Raw genomic sequence first — 22,020 nt, 5'->3', positions numbered from 1 at the left:
GGTCACAGAGTACATATGCATGAATGTAAACTTTATCCCTTGGTTCAAGAGACCCCACTAAGGGAAGTCTTCCTGGTAGGGAAACCAGTAAGGCCAGGGACTGTCTGGAAGTGGAGTTTTATTTCAGGCACCTGTGTATGGACCTGGATCTGCCCCACTGAAGTTTCAGAATCAAAGCTTTATTGCAAAAAGAACAGACTATTTTACACCAAACTTGTAACTAAGTTAGTATATCAACTTTATGGACTTTTGTAGAGCAGATGTTAAATGATTTTTTCCATTTTCCACCAAGTAAATCTGGTAGAAACAATACCATATTTCCCATTAGCGTCTATAATTTTGAAGTGGCCAAGCTTAGAATGGCAACTGAACACGCTGAAGGGCAGCAGCACTGGGAGTAAAACACTCACTTCCAGCTCCTAGAAATAGCTCTCAATGACATTTCTTCAGCAGATGAAGAGTTATATTTTTAACTGCAAGCATGGTCTCTGTGCAGGTTGGTTTGATCAGCGTCTCGGGAAGTAAAAATCCAAAATGGCCAGTGTCACGCAGCTCAAACGCAAATGCGTAGGGGATGCCATTTTTGTAGGCCCAGTCCATAGAGCTCCCAGAACTCACATCTGAAAGAGGGAATGCAGAGAAAAATTTTAAAAAATGTTAAATGCAGGTCATGTTGAAAGCACCACCGGGTTCTTGTGGCATTTTGTTTCCAGGAGTCAGTGAATATACTTGCAACTCCAGCTGTTACTTGCCCTGATCCTGAACACCCTTCAGAGAAGGGCATGGGCACCCAGCACCTGGTGAAAGGTGCTCAGCACAATATGGATTAGACCCTTGATTTTCACAGGAAAAAAATTAATAACTGACTTGTTTGTGTAAAGCAAAACTTTAATAAAAGAGAACATTTAGAATAAAGCCTCAAACCGTGCTTGTTCCCAGGCGAGTGCAGTCTAAAGCTTTGCTTCCACAAAGATTTCCCAGCTGGACTGGAGCTCTTCACGCTCCTAGGTTTAACATGGGTTTTTTAGGCAATTCCTTTGCAGGGAGAAGGGAGAAAGTTGATAAAGTAATCTACATTCTCCTTTTCAAAGTGCTTTTAAAATTCTTTTCATTTCTGTCTTATTTTCTCACCATTTCCCTACAGCATAGAGAGCATTTGCATAGGTGGTGTCTAATATTAACAAACCTTCTCGAGGAAGTGTGCTTCTTATGCTTTCGTTATCTCCATATGTTGATTACCCAAGATACTTATATTTATATAAAGATCCATCTCTCATGTGGCCTGCTGTCTTCTGTGCAATTCGGGCATTAATTCACACTGCTCTTTCTTTGACATCGCGACTGACTGCACTGTAATGAGCACAAGATGATGACCGTGCTGTGAGATGAGGCCCACAATAAAGTGGAGCTCTAGCCAAAACATGGCAACAGCAGAGGAGATGCAGGAGGTTACTTGTGAAAAATCTTGCTATTTACTTAAGCTTCTTACTTTTCCAGTGTCTGTTATCATTACTGAGAGCATTCAAGCCTCATAGTTTCAGTAAAAAAAAAAGTGTTTTGTTGAAACCTGTTGAACTTCTTTTTCTCTTATCTGTCTATGCGGAGAGCTTCCCTGAAAATGTTGTTACATATTTAAAAGGCGTATTTTAAAGATATTTTGTTATAGGGAAAAATGCATTTGAAATCGCTCTCTGAAAAATGGAAGATGTCCAAATAAAGATACTGTTGCTATTATTTATCATCATCTAGACACAGAGACATTTGAAACCTAGCTTTTAAAGACATCACCCTAAATTTTAGAATGAGCTCCATGAATAGCTGTATCTATCACAATTACACGGAAGGAGAGGCAAAGTAATGGTGAAAAAAGAAACCTACTTTGAATTATTTCCTCCCAGATACTTTATAACTTAGGAGTGCATTTACAGTATCTGATAAAGACATACTTTTTAAGATCTTGTTTTATCTTTCTTTTTTTAAAAATCTGGTTTTATACATTCTGAACATGTTATTTTCTGGCTTTGCCTCTCAAATGCATTGCATTTTAATCCCTTTTATTGCATCAATGGAGTTAATCTTACTGCAATCAACTGACTGAATCAGTTACAAAACTTCATCTTCCGCCTTCCTCACCACATACAACTGGAACAAAGTTCACTTTAAACAGTGTTTGCTTTCTTTCTTATAATTAGGATAATCTCCTTCTTACTATAGGTAGGTCAAAGTCACAAACCTGTGCCAGAGGAAAACTTACACAAAGTGCTAGATGCAGGACCGTATCTGTATCTTATGCCATAGGCTGACTGAAGAGCGTTAACAGCATTATAGGCTGCCGATTCCTGTGTAGAGGGGAAAAACAAATATGTAAATTAGACTTTGAATTCAATACTGTAATGGGACTGGAAGCTGAGCTATGGATCATTGACTTCTGGTGCAACGCTGTGTTCCATGAGCCTGTGGCAGTTAATTTAAAATTATTTTAAAGGATAAATGCATTATTTATTTTTATTGACAGCAATTCCCTAATTCCCTGAAAAACCTGGTTTGGTATTATCTTGGCATAAAGCAGCTCACTGCACTGTGAATGATCAGCCATTAACCATTTGTAATTATAGGTATATATACCAATTTAGTGACACAACAAATTTAGGCAATATGTAAGACCATGAGATGAAATAATCTCTTTTTTATGCAGTTTAAATGCATTTTCTGCCAGTACCTGTGGATGCATTTCCCATCCACTAAACCTCATCTCTGCTGGGCTTGTGAAGGAGAAATGATCTTTGGTGACACTCCACAGTGGTTCAGTCAGCAGAGTGGGAAGAAGGAAGGAGGCAAATTCCACTCCTGAATCTCTGAGGGACAGGTGAATGTTCAACGCTGGTCTAACTTTCTCTGGGGCCAGATGATGTAGGCTTGGAGAACTCTTTCCGCTATTGCAGAAATGTGATTTCAGTACTGTCTGGGGAAAATCAGCACCTACATTTCAACATCCATATGGATGCAGTCTGTTTAGGAGGTTCATGGCATCCTGTAAAACTGGATGCAGAGGGCCTGGCCCATGGCAAATTCTGAGGGTCACACACGGATCATAGAATCATAGAATCATAGAATGCTTTGGGATGGAAGGGACATTTAAAGGCCATCTAGTCCAACCCCCCTGCAATGGGCAGGGACATCTACAACTAGATCAGGTTGCTCAGAGCCCCATCCAGCCTGGCCTTGAATGTTTCCAGGGACTGGGCATCTACCACCTCTCTGGGCAACCCGTTCCAGTGTTTCACTACCCTCATTGTAAAAAATGTCTTTCTTATATCTAGTCTGAATCTACCCTCTTTTAGTTTAAAACCATTACCCCTTGTCCTATCGCTATTGGCCCTGCTAAAAAGTCTGTCTCCATCTTTCTTATAAGTCCCCTTTAAGTACTGAAAGGCCACACTAAGGTCTCCCCGCAGCCTTCTCTTCTCCAGGCTGAACAACCCCAGCTCTTTCAGCCTTCCCTTATAGCAAAGGTGTTCCATCCCTCTGATCATTTTTGTGGCCCTAGTGCATCCTTTTTGTGGATAGTGCATCCAAACACAGAAAGGACACACATATTCAAAAGAAAAAGGAATATTATGATCTCAAAGAAAAGGATCCTGGAGACGGTACAGTGAAGGCTGGGAATATCTAGGAAAACACAGAGCCATCTCCCTGTAGAGAGCAGGAAACGAACATCTTTGGAGCTAGAAACTGCTGGACTTTGAACCACCGGGTAGAGCTGCAATGCTTGTTTGAGTTCTTTTATTTCCATGAACTGAAGAGCTGTAGGTTTCGGTTTATGCAAGTCTTCATGGACTTGGTCCTTACCTTGTTATTCTTCAGCCACTAGATGAATGCACTGGGGAAGGATTACTCTATACTTGCCTTTCCATTTATATGTTTTCCCTTACCTTCCACTTGTTTGCCATTGTCAGGAATAGGGTTTCTGGCTTAATCCTCTGTCTGACCCGTGCAGGCTTTCCTGCTGTGGGTTTTTGTCTGCCCGAGTAGAGAAGCCAGAGAAAACTGCTTTAAAATGTCATTTGAGAAAAAAAAAAAAGTTCATTTTCAGTTACTGGCCAGCAAGTAGGGCTTTGGAGAGTTTATTTTACACTGAGAACTGCTCTTAGCAAATGGAAGAGCACTTTCTTACTCAATAATAAAAATCGATTAGGCACAACTAGATTTTTTGTTTGGTTGGTTCTCAGCACAGGGATGATAGTGCTGGAGACAAATTTTTAGCTTGCCCCTTCTCTTCCTCTTGCCACCTCCACGAGAGAGCGCGTGGAGGCAGGGACCGCTGAAGTCAGTGCTGCTGGGAACTTCTGCCAGGTTGGGATGTGGTTGCCAGCCGTTGTGAGGGGTAACCTCTGACTCACCCTAACACCAAAGATGAGGAGGTGGGAGGAGGTCTGAGAATGGGGGAAGCGCTGTCACTTGGGAGTCTTCCTCCTCTGACAGATGCCTCAACTTCTGTGAGTCATCACACACAAGACCCATGATGGGGTCAGAGGTGTTGGACCCTGTGAGGGCAGTGGGGTGGCAATGCGAGGCCACGGCGGTGGCAGTGGGGCCTCGCAGGCCTCCGGGGAGTGGGGAGCTCCAGCTGCAGCCTGGGACTGTTGTCAGATGCCTGCACTGAAGCCCCAAGTACCATGCTCAGTTGCCCAACAGAAATTTGGCAAGCAGCTGTGCTTACCAGCAGTAAGTCACTTAGCAGCAGTGCCGGATTTTGCACTTGGGACATGGCGACCCTGGATGTACAAACAGACTGGGGAATGAGAGGCTGGAGACCTGGTCGATGGCAAGTTGAACATGAGCCAACAGTGTGCCCTGGCAGCGAGGAAGGCCAACCGTGTCCTGGGGTGCATCAAGCACTGTAGTGCCAGCCGGTCGAGGGAGGTGATTGTCCCACTCTACTCTGCACTGGCGCGGCCTCATCTTGAGTGCTGTGTGCAGTTTTGGGCGCCACGGTACAAAAAGGATAGAAAGCTACTGGAGAGTGTCCAGAGGAGAGCCATGAAGATGGTGAAGGGTTTAGAGGGGAAGCTGTATGAGGAGCAGCTGAAGTCACTTGGTCTGTTCAGCCAGGAGGAGACTGAGGGGAGACCTCATAGTGGTCTACAGCTTCCTCACAAGGGGAAGAGGAGGGGCAGGCGCTGACCTCTTCTCCCTAATGACCAATGATAGAACCTGAGGGAATGGCAGGAAGATATACCAGGGGAGGTTTAGGTTGGACATTAGGAAAAGGTTCTTCACCCAGAGGGTGGTGGAGCACTGGAACAGGCTCCCCAGGGAGGTAGTCATGGCACCAAGCCTGACAACATTTAAGAAGCATTTGGACAATGTCCTCAGATATGTGCTGTGAATTTTGGGGTTGTCCTATGCAGGGACAGGAGTTGGACTCAATGATCCTTGTGGGTCCCTTCCTACTCAGGACATTCCATGATTCTATGATTACCATCCCAGAGCCATGATGTGGAGCTGGGATGGCCTGACAACAGGCCTGATGTCAAGGGAGCAGGAGGCAAGGCTCAGCTGAGGGAGCTGAGACAGGTGGAGAGCAATGTCCTGGTAAATGCACCATGGAAAGAACATAGCCACAAAGGAGAAGACTCCCTGTGCATGAGTTACGCATTGTACAGCAATGAGACAACAGAAGCAAGGCTTGTTGAAATCTTTCTGAAAAAACAGTTTGGCAATGCCCAAACAGTACACAACAGTACTGGGTTCTGTGCAGAGGCAGCAACCATCTGGAGGCCAGACCAGGAGTGACCCAAGTCCATGTCCACCACATAGGCAGGTGTCCCTGGACACTGTGAACTCAATGCTCTTAGCCTTGAGGGGTGCTGCTTCCTTCCACTGTTGGAGTTACGTGCCCAAAGAAGGGGACAGTTCTCAACTGCATCATACTGTACAGGTTGGATCCTGAATAAATCCAGGCCACCAGTCTCTGAACACCCTCAAGGAGAAAGCTTCACATAAAATTACCCGAATTTTAAAAAGACATACACAAACTCAGTAATGCCATATAAGTCCACTGTAAACACTAAGACTGTACAGGATGAAAAGGGATGAAAAGTAGGTGAAATTTAAAACTCTCGAGATGGATGAATGTTTCTGATGTTTTTTTCAATCTAAAAGTGCACCTTCATTTTAAGTATCTTAAAAGAACAGATTTCAGGAGAGTGTTAATAAGAGAGTTGTGCCTAAATTAGAACAGAATATGCATGTTGTGATCAGTACACAGCTCTCCAGTTTCAAAGCAACTCTGAATAATTGAACACTTTAATCGAAATGGTAACTGACAGCTCACTAGAATGATACGACCCAGACAGAAGCATTCTTCCTTCTGCTCAGGATTAATTGTGGCCCCCTGTTAGCACCAAATGTTATTTATCTGCTACGCGTGTGGAGTCCTACAGTTGTCCACTGTACGCAGTCCATGTAGACCAACAAATCTTGTTCCGTCAGCAGGAGGAAACAGAGATCTGCTGCGTTCCAGCTCACTCTAATTTCCAAGAGACCTGGAGAATCTGAAACCTCAGCCTAAGTCGCCATTTTAGACACTTCAAATATTAAAGACTATTCATTTAGGAGCCACCAGGTGATGGAGCCTCCGGCTGTAGGCAAATATTAAAACGCACAAATAAATAAGCAACAGTATTCCATTCATTTTCCCCATAATGAGCTTTCTAAATAACAGGAAATTACTTCAGTTTCTTATTCCAACCTCCCTGTTCTTTTTGACCCACTGCAATAAAAAGAAGTATAGAGTCCAAATACTGGCAAAATATTTAGAAATGGGATTTGGCTTCCATTTGTCCAGGGCTGTTGTCTAAAATAGTGTCTGTCTTTGTCCCTTTAGGTCTGTGTTCCACTCCCTCTGATGAGAAGCCTGATCCAAGGTCTCACAAGGCTGGGGAACACCTACTACATATCAAAAACTGGGTTCCTTTGGTCTAAAAGCTGTGGATGGAAAGATAGAGTGCGTGTGCTGAGGGGCAGTTACTCCCTGTCTCAGAACAGAAATAGCCCTTGAGCAACAAGAACAACATGTACTGAAGATTTACTGGTATGTGTGAAAACTCTCAGTTAAAGACTGCTTTTACTTACAATGAATTTCCTGACACAGTGTCTGCTGTTGTCTTAACTCTGGACATTTTCATCAGATACTCACCTCACTCAATAATCACCTACTTGCAGAGGAGATGCTGATTCTTCCTAGCACCATGTCTTTACCTTCTGCTGTGTTATCTGTTCTTAAAAAAACATTCTTGCACCTGCTGGTCTTCAAAGGAATGAGATCCTGTGGTTTTAAATTCCCAGTCTATGTTTTTTAGTAAGTAAGAGTCATCAGTTCACCTGGGGAGATCCTTTCTCTTTGCCACTCCCCAAAAGAGGGTGGAGAAGGTAAAATAAAAAGAAGATTCATGGATTTATTCAAAGTCAATGCAGGGCTGGGTGGTCAGTCCCCACAAGTCTCATATTTTTAGCTCCTTTGGCTGCTTAGTTAACTTCTAATTTGCTCTGTTTCCCAGGAATGACATCAGAGAGGAGAATTTTTAGTAGCTGCTGAAATTAAGTGTCTTAACAGAAATAAACCCACAGAGTTTAGTTTGTGGAGTGCTGGCTGCTCAGCCTCCTGAGAGGGCAGCTGAGTGAAACTTCAGCGAAGCTCCAGGGACTGACTACATCATTTATTCTGCACAGGATAGATCTAAGGTGCAGTTAAGCTCCTTTGGAGTAAACTAGCTTAAACTAGTAAGTTGAAAGTCACTGCAACTGTCAAGGCCAAAATGGGACATACATGGACAATGTAATTTTACTGGGGACTGAAGGGGAAAAAAAGAGGCTTGCAACTGGTTGGTGCAACGTGTGCCTGTGAGCAGGAGCAAAGAGAAAGTAACACTTAGCCACCTTTCCCTAAGAGAATAAGCCATAGGGAGGGTTTTATGTACAGGAGGCTGGCTAAAAACAGACCTCAGACTGTGAGCAGAGGGAATAGTTCTGCGTTTGGATGAGCACGGAATACGTGAAATGTACGTATCTGTAAATCTGTACACTTGCATCAAAAAAAGTATTCTTATTAATTTATTCTTCTAATAGACAAAAGCCTCTGATGTTAATTAACTGCTTGTCTTAAAGGGTTAAAAACACTGCATCTGAGAAGGATGATACATAAAGCAATTGAAGCTTTACTTTTGGTGAAATCTATGAGATTTCTCCTCTAATTGATAAACATAAACCATTTCAATTTTATTTTGTTCATAACATTGAAGACAATCTTTTTTGTGCTTCTAGTGTTTAAGTTCTGAGCATGCGGGGACAGAATTTCAGCTAGATGCCCAAGGACTTAACTACATAATTCCCATTACAGTTAATTAAATAAAATGATAATGACTATAATTAAAACCCAGGGATTTATCCTATAAAGTAATTTAAAGGGACTGATGGATGGAAGGCACTATACCATTTTAATCAAATTACCGTTGACTCACTTTGAGTGAAGGTTATATAACCAGAAACGTGATTGCAAGCGGATCCAGAATAAATACCGCTTAATATTAAAGACGTACAAAGTATCGAAGAAACAAGTCTCATCTCAAAACAAAACGTACCAAAAAATAGGGAAGCATATTCTCCCAAGTTTTAATGTACTTACCACGCAGCTGAAGTTTGGAATAGTTGCATATTTGTAAGAGTAAGGGTACAGCAGCATCTGTGCATAGGCATGGAAGGACAAATAGGCCTTTATTTCTTTCCGGTGTTTGCGGAGAAAATGAGCAACAGCCTTCACTTCAGGCTCAGACTCAGGAAAGGGACCACAGTAGGTGTCATCGCACGGGTGAAATGAAGCACCTTCATCTAGAGATTGAAGGAGAAAGTTGATGGTGAATGATCACAGAGCATTTCCAAGGGTCAGCTTCTGGCTCAGCCTGTGTGGGCCCACGTGCAAAAGTGTGGAAAGCAATAAACAAATTGCTTTCTTGTGACTGATGGGCATGAGCCAGTGGGACCTCAGTACAGCAATCTGCTTGTTCATCTAGTAGACACACCGAGTTGCCAATTGGCCAACCACACACAGTTCTCCCCAAAGGACATATTTTTAACCGAACAGAAAAAGGAGAGCCTGACTTCATTGTGTTTTCTTCCCTGGCTTTTCATATGAGCGGCACATTTTATGATAGCATTCCAATATTAAAACCATTGAAGTGTCTCAGTTGGTCTATTTGAAATCAGAGAGCTATACCTCTTTCACTAGTCACTGCCAAGACAAGTCTAGCCTTCAAGAGCATTTTAACGTACTAGCTCCTACAGTGGTGGTTACAATGGTAGGTAGATAACCTCAACAGGCATTATCTTAGAGACTGCTTTAAAACATGAGAATAGCTCCTGACTACTGCCTCTTTTTACTTCTGCAAACCTTATGGGAAAAAAATGACAAGCCACATGGGATGATTGCTCAGTTAGCTAAAATAGAAATCATCTCAGTTTGCACAGGGCTTAATTTTCCTTCAAGTTTGGGGCAGGGGTTCAGTTATGAGGATATCTTTCACCACGTCAACCTGGTCAGGTGGCAGTAAGCTGCAGAAGTATAGCCTGCCTGTAATATCCCATGAAGTACTGAAAGATGAAACGCAGAAAAGGAGATGTGGCAGTGGCTCCTTTATCATTTAGCAATTCTGGATCTAAGCCACCGTCTCATTTACAGCTTAGGGCCTGGGCCTAAAAGAACAATCTTTATGCAAAGCCACTCTGCTCTTTTATCCACTGTGATTTCAAAATGCCACATGTTTTACACTGACCCGCAGAATAATAATAGTTTTTTTGCGACATTCCCTGGTGTCATCAGGGATGTACAAAAGCAGTGATTTATTAGCTTTCCTTTGTATAGCAAGTACTGCCATCTTCAAACAATAGGAAAAGAGCAGTGTGTGAGAAGGCATAATAATATGAACTAAAACAGGGTTATGCAATCAACCGAATGCCAACAAAATTAAAAACTGGAAGCATTTCATGGTGCAGCTTCATTTGTAATATGAAAATTGAGGCTACCATTCAATGGCCACAGGTGGGGATTTCAAAAGGTATTAGTGCTTAGATTGTGGTGGATATGGAAGGGCTATATAGAAGGCAGAAGGTCTCCTCCCTGCAGAACAGATGGCCACCAAGTCATCCAAATCCCAAGAGCACTCTGCCTTGATGTCTTGTCAGATAATATAGCTAAAGGAGAGCTATTGAACAGACCCTCTGGAGCCTTTGCTTTTTTTTATGGATACTTCATCTCCTGTAACAGTGTTGTATACTGAATCATGAAAATGGACTTCACGTAATAAACAGCAGAATCCTACAAGCTAATGGCAAAATGACCCAATGGTAAAGTAAGATTCAGTTTAGTGACTTTCAGTGAAGAAAAAACTCTCTAAACTGCCCAGCCTACTTCCATGAGCCATTTGCAGTCCCAGCTGTAGTTAATGCTTTTCCTTAAGAGAAGCTGGCTGCTAGTAAAAAGAGAGGGTTTCCGTGGTGGCCTTGGATAATGTAAGGATATCCTCAATTTTCATACTGGAAGTTCTTTTAAAGTAACACAAGAAAGAAAAAAGTGATACAGTATGTATCAACTCCTGTGAAATTTCTGAGTTACAGTCATGAGAAGAAAATGGAATTGCATAAAATATTACCGTGCTGCCTTATTTTTGTACCTGATAGCATACTAGGGGAGGACAAGTATCCTCCAACATCTATCATGAGATCGAAGGTACAACGGAAATGTGTACAGAGACTGATAAAACCAATGCCTTGGTACAGAAGGAAGACAGGGAGGATGGACAAGCTGGAGCATGCTTCTCAAACTTCCTTGCAGCCACTTCTTCTGCCAGTATAGGGTACTGTTCTCAGTGAGCAATGGGGTGCACTGGAAACTGGGATGCACTGGAAATTTTAACTCCCACTGCGCTCTCTTGGGGGCTTCAGATGCAACCCCTTTAACTGGATTTGCCCTATGACATAATTTAGTTCTACGTACCTCATTATTGGCTTTAAAGTTGCTATTTATTTCATGAACGTTAAACCATTATGCTAGTTATCGCACATATATATATATTTCAAGGAGCATTTCTACCCAGAGATCTTGCTGTCTGTATTCACCTGGGTCTGTGTGCAATTTCTGTGCACTATTTTGGGTACAGGGCGCTGCAAAGTGAAATCTACCACAATCAGTGACACAGCCCTTTTTTTGGTCCCTAGAGAATACAGAAGCAACATCATAAAGCTTACATCAAAGTCCTAGACTAGAAGGGAAGAGGAAAGCAGAAGGGATGCTGTGTTATCTTTACCAAGTAGCTCACTGCAGCTAGCATCCAGCGGCTTTGCTGGGGCCGGATTCTGCCCCAACACACCTGCCTGGAAGCCCCACAGTGAAGTTCAAGCCTGTCTGCAAACTGTAAATGCGACTGAACTGAATTAAAAGGTTTTTGCAAGCATACGCAGTCTTAAATGTTAAACACACCATGATTATACAAGCCTCAAAGTGTGATATGATCCAGATTCTTCTCTGCCTCATTTAGTGTCAGATTAATGAGAACATAGAGCACCAGGTGAGGATCTTCTAAACACCAGTCAGCCCGGTTCATGAAAGAGCTCTCTATTCTCTGGCAAAATAGAGAATCAGACAGGGTTTGGGGTCCGCTGTGGGAAGCAGAGCATGTGCTTGGTGGGATGATGAGCAACCTGGAAGGACTTTTTATTTTTTAAACTCGGGGTGGGGACTTGTCTTTCATGTTCAGTGCAGGGGAGAAATGCAACAAGTAGAGGATTCCAACACACAGCGCAGGTGTGTATTGTTATAGTTTCACTCAGTCTAGAAAAAATGTTTTTTACTGAAGAAACTGAAGAAAATTTTCAGGACTGAGTAAAAAGTGTGCTTTAAGGCAGTGGCTAGGGAGTAGGAAGAGGGAAGAGCAGAGTGATCTGAACCCAAGAAAGATTAATTAAGTCTAGAAAAAAAATGTACTGTGTGAGTTTTAACGTTGCACTGATAGGTACCTATAATATGGCTCTGAAGAGTTTGTAAGAGACCTGTTCATTCCAGCTATGCCAGTGGCTGTCTTCTGAACAGTAAATATATGTTGCCAAAATACCTGCAGTTTTGACTTATGCACTTAAGTACAAGATGGTAACAGTGATGCAGGACTTTTTGGTTCACTTGTGCATTATTTTTTCCACATAAAACTGCCTTAAGGATCGTGATAGCAGCCCTGGGACTGTCTTCTGTAGTGGAGGGATTCTCAGCTAACATAGGCTTTCTGTAACTGCTTCTGTGTCAGTCCTCTCCTTACTGCAAGTAGAGTCGAAAAAAATTGGAAGCATATTTCACAGGTCCATACTGTATTGAATGTATGCTTCTGCTCACTCTCACCTCATCTGTAATCTCCCCAGGCAGATTATTCACACTCACTTTTATCCTTACAGTTCTCAGAAATCTACTTAGAGAATCCAGTCGCTGCAAGCCAGGCTGTACAGTGCTTACTCCTACTGCAAGTCATCAGACTATCGTGGAAGCAATAGAGAGAATTCCAGTGGAACAGGGATGGGCCGAAGGGAGGGCTGTTGTGCTAGCGTTACGCAAACACAACTTCTGTCTTTACAATTTTATAATGTAAATAAGGAAGGTGGGTGAATGCTGGAGGAGAAAATAGCTGCGCAGAGAGGTGAAGGAAGTTGCTCAAGATGGGAGAGCAGGTCAGCAGAAGAACCAGGTATGTATCGCCGTATTTCACAACAAAGTGCTATTACTTTCTGCTGCACCAGAACTTGTATGGCTGCTTACTCCTTTGTGAGTCGCACTGTCTTGCTGTAAGATTTAATAAAATACCATTTCTTCTTCAGTGAACCCATTCCAAATCTTGTGCTAGTATTTCATTACTGCTGCATTCTCCATGCAAAATTGAGGTCAATTTTTATGAAAGTATTTACAGGAGTGCTGGGAGTTTAAAATTGGATCTCCATGCCTTTAGAAGCACCTTCTTTCTTTATTAAATCACAAATAATAATGGCCTTACAATATTCTCAGACATTTCTCTGTGAGGCCAACAAAGCAAGTTTGACATTTCCAAAGATAAAGCCATTTCAGAGAAATGAAAAAAATAATCAAAATGAAGTTTGAAATGTTTCCTAAAGCTGTAGTCAGGTAAATTCTGAAATGTGATGGGCCAGGCTCAATACTGTGCTTCGAATTCTTTACATGATTGCAGAAATACAGAATAGTTGTGTGTGTGGTTTTTCACTTTTCCCACACTCGCCATGAAAACTTTTTACTTGTGATGAGATGTGTTTTTCCAAAGTTCAGGACTTTTATTTTTTCAGAAGCTAGAAGGAAGATTTGAGCCCTGGCTTGTGGCTTTATGGGAAAGTAGCTTCAACTTTAACTATGGAAAAGAGAACACAACGGATGTGACCTAGCCTACTTACTCTGTTGGATAATTAAATATGGGGTAATCTGAACTGGTGGACCAAAGTATCTCCAGACTTACCACACCATTTCACTTTCCAGTTGCGATTAGCATCAACACCATGACACCGAAACCTTGTGTTCTTTGATCTTGTTTTTCTCCAAAATCGATCCTAACATAAGTTATAAAATAGTTAAATAGCAATATTACTATATTTTGGCAAAAATCTATTTGTACACATAACAAACTAACCCTGGTAAACATATTCAGTATTATATTTTAACTGGAGTAATTTACTTCCATTTTGCACGCCACAAAGTGATGGACCAGATTATACAGAAAGTCACCTTTGAATGATGTAACGACCATTCGATCTTTCCCATCTGAACAATTTTTTGAGTAATACTACTGATACTACTTACATTTGTCCAGCTAAAATGATATCCATCCACATTAAATACAGGCATGACATAGAAATACAGCTGAGTTAGCATCTTTCTCATGGCAGGATCGGTCTGGTATGTCTGAAGAGCCTAAAGCAGAAAAGCCAAAGAAAGTAGTTTCCGTAACAAAAATAATTTCCTGATTAAGTATTGTGACAGGCTAAGACAGTCACGTGGCCTTTGGCAGTACAGAGACCTGATCTTACGGCACCACTGGCATCCTTAGAGCTGTACCTGAAAGGTTGACATCTTCCTGCAAACACGATGAAAGGCAGCATGCGAACATGTGAAAAAGGTGTTCAAAAGGCCCTATTCTCTCTGGTTCTCAGTTGCTTTCAATACCCAAGAAAATACGACTCACGTTACAGAGAAGCAAATGCATACAAAGTGTTTCTTGACGTAGGAGCTGAAAGTCAGCGGAATAGATTCTGAGTTGAGGAAATGAGTTTAGCTCCTGTAAGACAATGGAGTGCTGTTGTTTCCACCAGGTGATGATTTGGTGAGGTCAGAGCATGTCTTAAAGCGTTTAAGGCTCTCATTACATAAGCTTTTGTTGTATGCAAAGTAACTTACTACATGCACAATCATCAATACAGGCAGCTTATTCCTTTATAGTTTAGAAAACCCTCTGCTTTTGGAGAACCTCAAGTGTAAAAGTTAGTAGAGGAAGTCTAGGTAGGGAAAGTATTTTTTTTTTCCATTCTACAACTTAGAAAAATGCAGCAAACTAGAGGTTCCTCAGCAGTTCTGTTTGCTAGTACCAGAGATGCTCCTATTCCAGTTTCAGAAAGCTTGGACTCCACATGCTGTAGCAAGAAGTGTCCCTTGTCTTAGCTGGGCATCCAACTTGCATCCTTCAAAGTTTAAGTCTCCATTCTATAAGGTGAGGAAACAAGTGCTTCACCTGGCAGGCAGAAAGCGTATCACACTGACACTGCGTTCAGAGGGATGCCTGAGGCTGGCTCCTCTCCTCCTGGTGCTGTGATTGCAGCCTTCTGCTCTGCAGCATTTCTGGCCCTTCAGATCCAAGAAGTAACATGTATTTGGGAGGACAAAGGGAAACATTGGCTCTGAAATAAACTAAGCTAAAAACTTGTCAATTGACAAATGCCAGGGAACAGTGTGAAGTACAGGAATTCGATGCTTCTGGGCTCCTAACCATGCAGCTGTTTGGATTATTGAAGCGGCCACGGAAGCTGACAGATGCTTTTTGTGGAATACCTGTAAGAAATACCCATACAATTGGACATGTCTGGGGCTGAAATTTACTCATGAGGGAGTCTAAACATTTTTTTCTTTACTGAGGGCCTAGTGAGACTCCTAAATACTTTTTCTAAGCTGTTCATTAACCACTTCTCTATTGTGCAGTGCTTTCTCCTCACCCGGCCTCAGCTTCCCTTGCAGCAGTGCTCTGCACATGCAGGTCCTTCAGCCTCACTTGCGGATCCAAAGCAGCCCGTCATCCCTGCGCAAAGCCACCAAGTCACCCAGTGATACTCCACACTGAGTTCCTCTTCTGTTTCAGCCAGGCAAGAGGAGGGGACGGTGAGCAACAGAGGGCAAAGGGGGCACAGTACAGAATGAAGTGAGACTTAGGCAGCAGCTGGGACAGCATGGCATGGAGCACCCCAGGGTGGGACGAGATACTGAAAGAGGGTAGGGTTATCACAAGGGAGAAGAGGATGACAGCGGGCTTTTGAGGGGAAGCTTGGTGGAGCCATGGGCTGCCTGGAGAAGGACCCTGGCCAATGCAGACGTCACAGGTCCCCTGGCCCATGTGCCAGAAATTCCCCAAAGATTCTTAGCTGGAATGATATTGCATTTAAATTCAATCTACTTGTATTAGGAAGCCACATCAAGGCTACAAATACATTTACATAAAAATACTGGTATTCAGGGAACTGCAGCTATAGTAAAAAGTAATTTTGTCAAAACAGAAAGCAATGGTTACAGAAAAATAATGACTGTGAAAACAAGGGCTCTGTTTCATTGATGTTCCACATGCAGAAAACACATACTGAAGTAACTAGGGCTACTCTGTGCATTAAGCTGGCCCTGCACTTTAAATCTTCACAGGATTAAGAGCCTATATGGTAAACTTGGATGTTAAATCTGTAAGACTGTTCTTACAGTGGAAACAGAACCAAGACGTGCTCCAAAATGTAAGTCAAGGAAAATGAACATTTGTATCATGCTTGTTTGAGGGAGAAGTAATTTGGCTGGGGAGGAACTAAGGCACCACACACCACTTCCTTGACTTTTTAATGCTTTTCGCTTTTTAGACAGTATTTACAAATTAAGCTCAGGTTGTGTCTCCACGGTGGGTATTTACATATCAGTGATAATGAGATTGGCATATTTGCCTGTATCTGTATTTACATATGCCATTCTTTTGCTGTCAGTTACATCTGCAATTATGTATTTTGTTACACTCTAGTGCTACATACTGTATTATAAACTGCAATGCTATAAGATTAAGCTCTTTAAAACACTTTTAAAATCATCTCGTTAAAATAACTACAGACAATTAATTAATTTAAGGTAATACACATGTTAAAAATTGCATGGGTGAGCTTTGCAAATTTTTCAGAACCTTTCCAAATTTGCAAAAAGTGACATAATGAAAATATTTGAATTCAGACTTTTTAATGTTCAATATGCTTTAAATCCTGTGACGAACATATTTTTCTTGCTAGGTAAAAGCACCACCATTTAAAAACCGGAACAAAACATAGACTGCAGAACGTCAAGCACCCTTTCATTTTTTAAAGCTACTCTGTGTTATTTTAATATCTGCTGTCATTGACAAAATACTAGGAGAGACTTTAGAAAGCATTATAGTCCACAGTAATACTCTTCAAAATTTTAAGTCTTAAAGTTGATTTAGAGCCGAATATGTCAATCATTCAATTCTGTTCTTTAAAGCATATATGGTTTATCTTAATAATTTGGTTACCCTTTTAGAGTAACATTTCATTAAAAATGTAATGGACCTAGTGTGGTTTCTTCTTCACGGAAAGCAAGAGCGTAGATAGATAGTGTATCATATTCACTCTTTCTGCTGAAAACATTTTGTCCTTCATACTGTTTTTATCTGGCAATTTTATCTGATATATGTAATCAGGCAACACAGACTGTGTAATCTTACCTCCCTTAACAGGGAGGTCTTTGGCAACGTGCCTTACAGTTACTAAGGTGTGTCCTTGCTGGAGCAAAGCCCACAACTTGCCTTTGGTGACGTGACTCTCGTAATCCTCCGAACAACGATCATGTGAACCACCCCCCCACCCCCGCAGTGTTGAAACATTTTCTCTTCACTATGATACAAGCAAGATGAATATAAACCATTAGTGAATTAACTGCATTGTAGTTTGCACAGAGCTCTCGGAATACAAAGTAAAGCGACTTTATACGGCTTGATTCTGCTTCCCCATCATGCAATCAATAGCAGCTTTGCTGCCGAATGTGCAGAGCGCCAGCCTGGCCCAATAAATGCTGAATAGTGTTATTAGTGAATGAACAGATGATACAGGAACTCTGCCAACACCGTGCAAGCAATCTGCCTGGGGGATGGGGGAAAGGACCAATGATTTATAGGAGGGGGCTCGATCATCTGGATCAGCAGAGCGGTGGTTGTTGATAGAACTACGCCAGCTTAGGCTGGCTGAGGATCTGGTCCTTAGGAAATTTAATCTGGGGGACAAAGTGAACAAAAGAGCTATATCGTAAACTGCCAAGGCAATGAAAGGCAAGAGTTTAAAATGGATTTAGGATGCAGTTGGGCTTTTTATAAAATAAGGGGATTGACTGAGAAAGACAAAGCAAGGAGACAGGTTTGAGAGAAACTCTGAAATTGCAGTTGAGCTTAACAACGATTTGCTGTCCCACAATTCATTATTATCAAATTTAAGGCAACAATCAGCTTTTGTTGTTTCTGTTTTTGAATTAAACAATCACACCGAATTAAACAGTTACTATTTTAGCACAGGGAATTGAGTCCATTGCTGTTCTTCCAGAAATCGCATAAAACTGCTTCTGACAAGACAGGATTAACTCTTCCATGCAATTATTAAGATATCAGTTAAAGCATGCTTTCTGATGGTAACATACAATGGTTTACTATTGTCTGTATATCTCACACTTTAGCAGGGTGACACTACGATCTGCCATTCAGGCCTTCCTTGCCACTTTATCAGTTTGGCAAGCTAGCAGTTAGCTCTGTCTCTGTACTTGGAAGCAGTACATCTTGTTATCTCCATTTTCCCTTTTACTGCTAATGCCCTGCTTTGACACTCAAATCACAAGCAGAGTGGTAAACCCGTTATTACAGGTAAGATACAACTGAGTATCTAAAAACAAATGGCTTAAAACAAAGGGTCAAATTTTCAAGGCTGAAGCTTGAACTGTGTCTGATTTTTTTTTTCCCGCCAAGCAAAATGTCCCTTCCTCTTTGGGAGCATTTCCCACAGGAGGAACACAGAAACAACAACTGAGAAAGATGACGGTGTGCTGCAACTACTCTGCAACACTCAGAAGGGAGCCCACAAAAAGAGTCTGAAAAGAAGGACCTGCAGGATCCCAAAGGCTTGCTTATGCTGGTACTTAAAGATGCAAATGGAGAAGATGCTGAAGCAAAGAGGCAGAGTGACAATGGCATGATTGACAGGTTAGAGAAGCAAACAGCAGTTGCAGGAAGCTTGTGGAAGGCTGGGACCTCCCAAGTAAATGAAGGATCTTGTGGGGAAGAAGCTGGATAGAGTTACACAGATCTTAGTGGAAACAGGAGACACAACTTCTTGGTTCCACTCTGAGAGGTAGTACATAAAAAAACCTCATAGGTCTCAAGTAAGTCAAGGACTGCCTAGCAGGGAAGAGAAAGGCTTGAGTTATTCTGAAGCACAGTGAATACTCTGAAAGGTGCAACACAAATTTCTCTAATAGAAATTGTATGAAACGAAAGCCCACCAAGTTGGTGGAGACCCCCTGAGATATCTACCACAGAAAAATTTAATTCTTGAATTTTTACACTCTAGTTATGTTGGTCCAGAGTAGTACATATTGAGGGCAACCCAAGAGAACTCACTTGAATACATTGTTTAATTAAATTGTTGAGACACAATTAAATAATTTAGATGCAAATTATTGTTTGCAATTCCATTTCTGGAACAACTAAATAGTCCAATACACAGAATTTTCTTTCACAGTCCTTTCTCGTGCTCAATAGTGCTTCTGCATATCAGTAATTACACTGAGGCCCCAAATACTCAGCATTGTCATACAGGAGTGGACTGCTAAAATATAAAGCAGAATTTCTTCCCTAGGGCAAGTAATATGTTGGAGCAACAATGTGAATTCTCTTCATGCCTTGAAGAAGAACATACCCAACAGCTTAAAAACCTTCACAGGGTAGAATTTGAATGTCCTAGTGATTAATACTTACATAGGAGTTTGCACTAGCAAGTGTCATTGAAGAATTCCTACTACAGGCACAACACAGCTGCGGGGTTACCTTTATTTTATCAAGATGTATTCACATTGTGAGAAATGAATAGCTACAAGCAAAATGAAAGCAATTTTTACCTTCTTAAGGTCATGGGTAGGCAGGAGGATGCAGCTGAGTAGTTAAAAGTGCGCAAGAGAAATAATGCATTACTTATTTCCTTTTGGAAGAGGAAAACTGGAAACCATTTTAACTGTTTTTTTGCCATTGTGAAGATGCCACAGCAAAGGAAAGCACCTTCTCTAAACTGCCTTACCATTGAATAGAACCTGGGAAAATCCACCACGGACCAAAAGAGAAAGTAATACTGCACAGTATAAAAATGGTTTGCCACAGCTGCTTCTAAAACAATGCAACACATGCCTCGTTGTGGTTATACCATGGTACTGCACTCCATCTTTTTGGCATTGGCTTGGATTTTATCCAGTAAAAAAAAAAGCATCACAACTGAGGGCCCAGTCCGGGACACTCCTGTTGGTAGTGTTCACTGCTGCTTTATTTTCCTTCCCCTCAGACGTGGTGCATATTAGCAACCTCTGTTTTCAGTAGCAAGGATGTGCTGGAGAGATGCAGACACTCAGAGTGAAGTGGGATATAAGATGGCTGCTGAAATAACCAAACTCATTCAGAACTGAACCAGCTGTGGAGCGGAGGGGGGATGTTGAGTAGAAGCAGAAACTGCATACACATAGCTGTGATTACCGCACAGAAACTTCAAATGGCAGGAACGGCATTTGGAGGATGAAAAAAAGTCATGAGGATAAAACAGATTCTGCATTTGCACCAGCGCCTCTTGCTGTTGAAAGGCTGATGAATGAAGTACTGAATGAAGAGGCTGGAAGAGGTGATCTCTCTGATGGAGAAAAAGCAAATAGCTTTGCAGGCAGAAGCTCCTGACAGAGAAGAATGAGTTAGCTAAAGATAAGTAAGGCTGAATGTTTCAAATATAGATGCTTGCAGGATGAAACAGATGGATTTTTCCTCCAGATAATGGATATATAGGGAGCACTCAGAGAAGTCTATTTTTTTCTGAGGTTAGGCAGCTAAAAAGACAGCTGGGGAGATTAGAGACTGGCAAACAATAAAAATTAAGCTCCAATGATTGTATTGCATTTACTGAAAGAGCTGCAGAGTTTGTGGAGAGATCAGTCACCAGGTGACTGGTCCTCCAAGGTGAGAAGAGCCCAGTCTTGATGGTGCCATCATCACTGGCAGCTGTGAGGACACCAAGATGCAGCCTTGAGGGGGCCAAGATGCAACCCTGAGGAGCTTCTAGCCTTCCTACAACAAGGGTGATCTAAAACTGATGAACAGGAGGAAAACCCAGACAGGAAGATTTCATAGAGCAAGAAGATGCGATGGTTTAAAGGGCAACAAAAAATTTCAAGTCAAACCAACATCAGCTGAAGAACTTTAGCTGAAGGGAACGGACCTCGGAAAGAAGGAACGTATCCAGCTAAAGGGTGAAAGGAAAAAGCTACAGGTACAGTATTTGTTTTGGCCTTGCATGCTTCTGATTCACTTTGGAATATTTCAAATGATTTCAAAAGCTCTTGAGGTTTCTGAGAGCCAGCACTTAAAGTTATGTTAAGAACAGCGGTGTATCTGTCCCCAGGAACAGGACTGGCATAAATGTATGGCATATAGGGAGAGGCAGTCAGGCCCTTGCTTTCTTTCCTGTACGGTTCAAAGCTTCTGCTTGGAAAACTCCAGAAAATGGAGATGGAAAGCATATAATGGGGGGCAAAATAACTACATTGTCTCAAAGAATAACTAAATACAGGTGTAATGAACATCCTTTAAATTAATATTAGTCTGAAATCCTGGATTGTGGGAACCTGGCATTTCAGCTGTACCTGCTCAAAGGATTTATGTCTGTTGACAAGTGACAGGTCAAGTGTATAATCTTTAACAAACATTAGTGTGTTGCTTCACATAACTATCTTGCGCACTGCCGAGATTAGACTATTTCTGAAGTGGGTGAAAAACTGATATCTGAATTTCATAATCAGCCAGTATTTTGAGGCTCTGGTAGTTACGGATAGCAAGGGGAAATAAATTTTCTGACTCCTAAAGGATTGATGGAGCTCTGCAAGAACCAGAAATGATCCAGAACTTGAAGCTGTTTTCCTGACAGTGTGGACTTCAGCACTGGAATGAATGACTGAGTACTGCTCTGACTGTTGATGCAGCATATTGCAGATGTTTTGTCCATCAGGACACAGACTATGGAATTTTGCACAATGAGTATAAGTGCTATACTGGCTTTCAGCAGATCTTAAAGTAGGAATACTTATAACTTTATGGCCTTCTGACCACATGGCCTGCACAGTGCAGAAGAAGAGCCAACCTCTTTTAACACTGATGCTGTCTGGGTCTCCTGCTTAGACCTGCATCTGATAGCACATTTGTCCTTATTCAGTTCTGTATGTGTGTATGTGCTGTTATTTTAGGTATCCTGTCTTTACAGTCAAGCACTTAATAAACATTCAGGAGGAAGAATCTGAGGTCTTGAGTCCTGCAAAATTCCTGGTAAAGACTGGTCTCTGGGGCCTGGTCCGCAAGCCCAATGGTTGGCTAATTGGCACTATGCATCCCATAT

The 22,020-nt window shown here is 41.8% G+C and overlaps 1 protein-coding gene across 1 annotated transcript in view; it reads right to left on the bottom strand.

The window, feature by feature from the left end:
- Window positions 1-432: 432 nt before the first annotated feature.
- The window catches only part of CPA6 (carboxypeptidase A6), an 86,395-nt gene continuing 64,807 nt past the window's right edge, over window positions 433-22,020 (bottom strand). The window contains exons 7-11 of the mRNA XM_087735154.1: window positions 13,898-14,008; window positions 13,557-13,647; window positions 8,687-8,889; window positions 2,255-2,339; window positions 433-620 (exon numbers count right to left, since the gene is read on the bottom strand). Coding sequence (XP_087591280.1) covers window positions 433-620; window positions 2,255-2,339; window positions 8,687-8,889; window positions 13,557-13,647; window positions 13,898-14,008 — 678 coding nt within the window. The remainder of the gene's footprint in view (window positions 621-2,254; window positions 2,340-8,686; window positions 8,890-13,556; window positions 13,648-13,897; window positions 14,009-22,020) is intronic.

This window comes from Nipponia nippon, unplaced genomic scaffold (genome assembly GCF_047370975.1).
Source record: "Nipponia nippon isolate SJK-2023a ecotype South Korea unplaced genomic scaffold, ASM4737097v1 scaffold_1, whole genome shotgun sequence".
In the NCBI taxonomy this organism is placed as follows: Eukaryota; Metazoa; Chordata; class Aves; order Pelecaniformes; family Threskiornithidae; genus Nipponia; species Nipponia nippon.
Note: the sequence above shows the minus strand (reverse complement) of the source record. Positions and strands in the feature narration are given on the sequence as shown.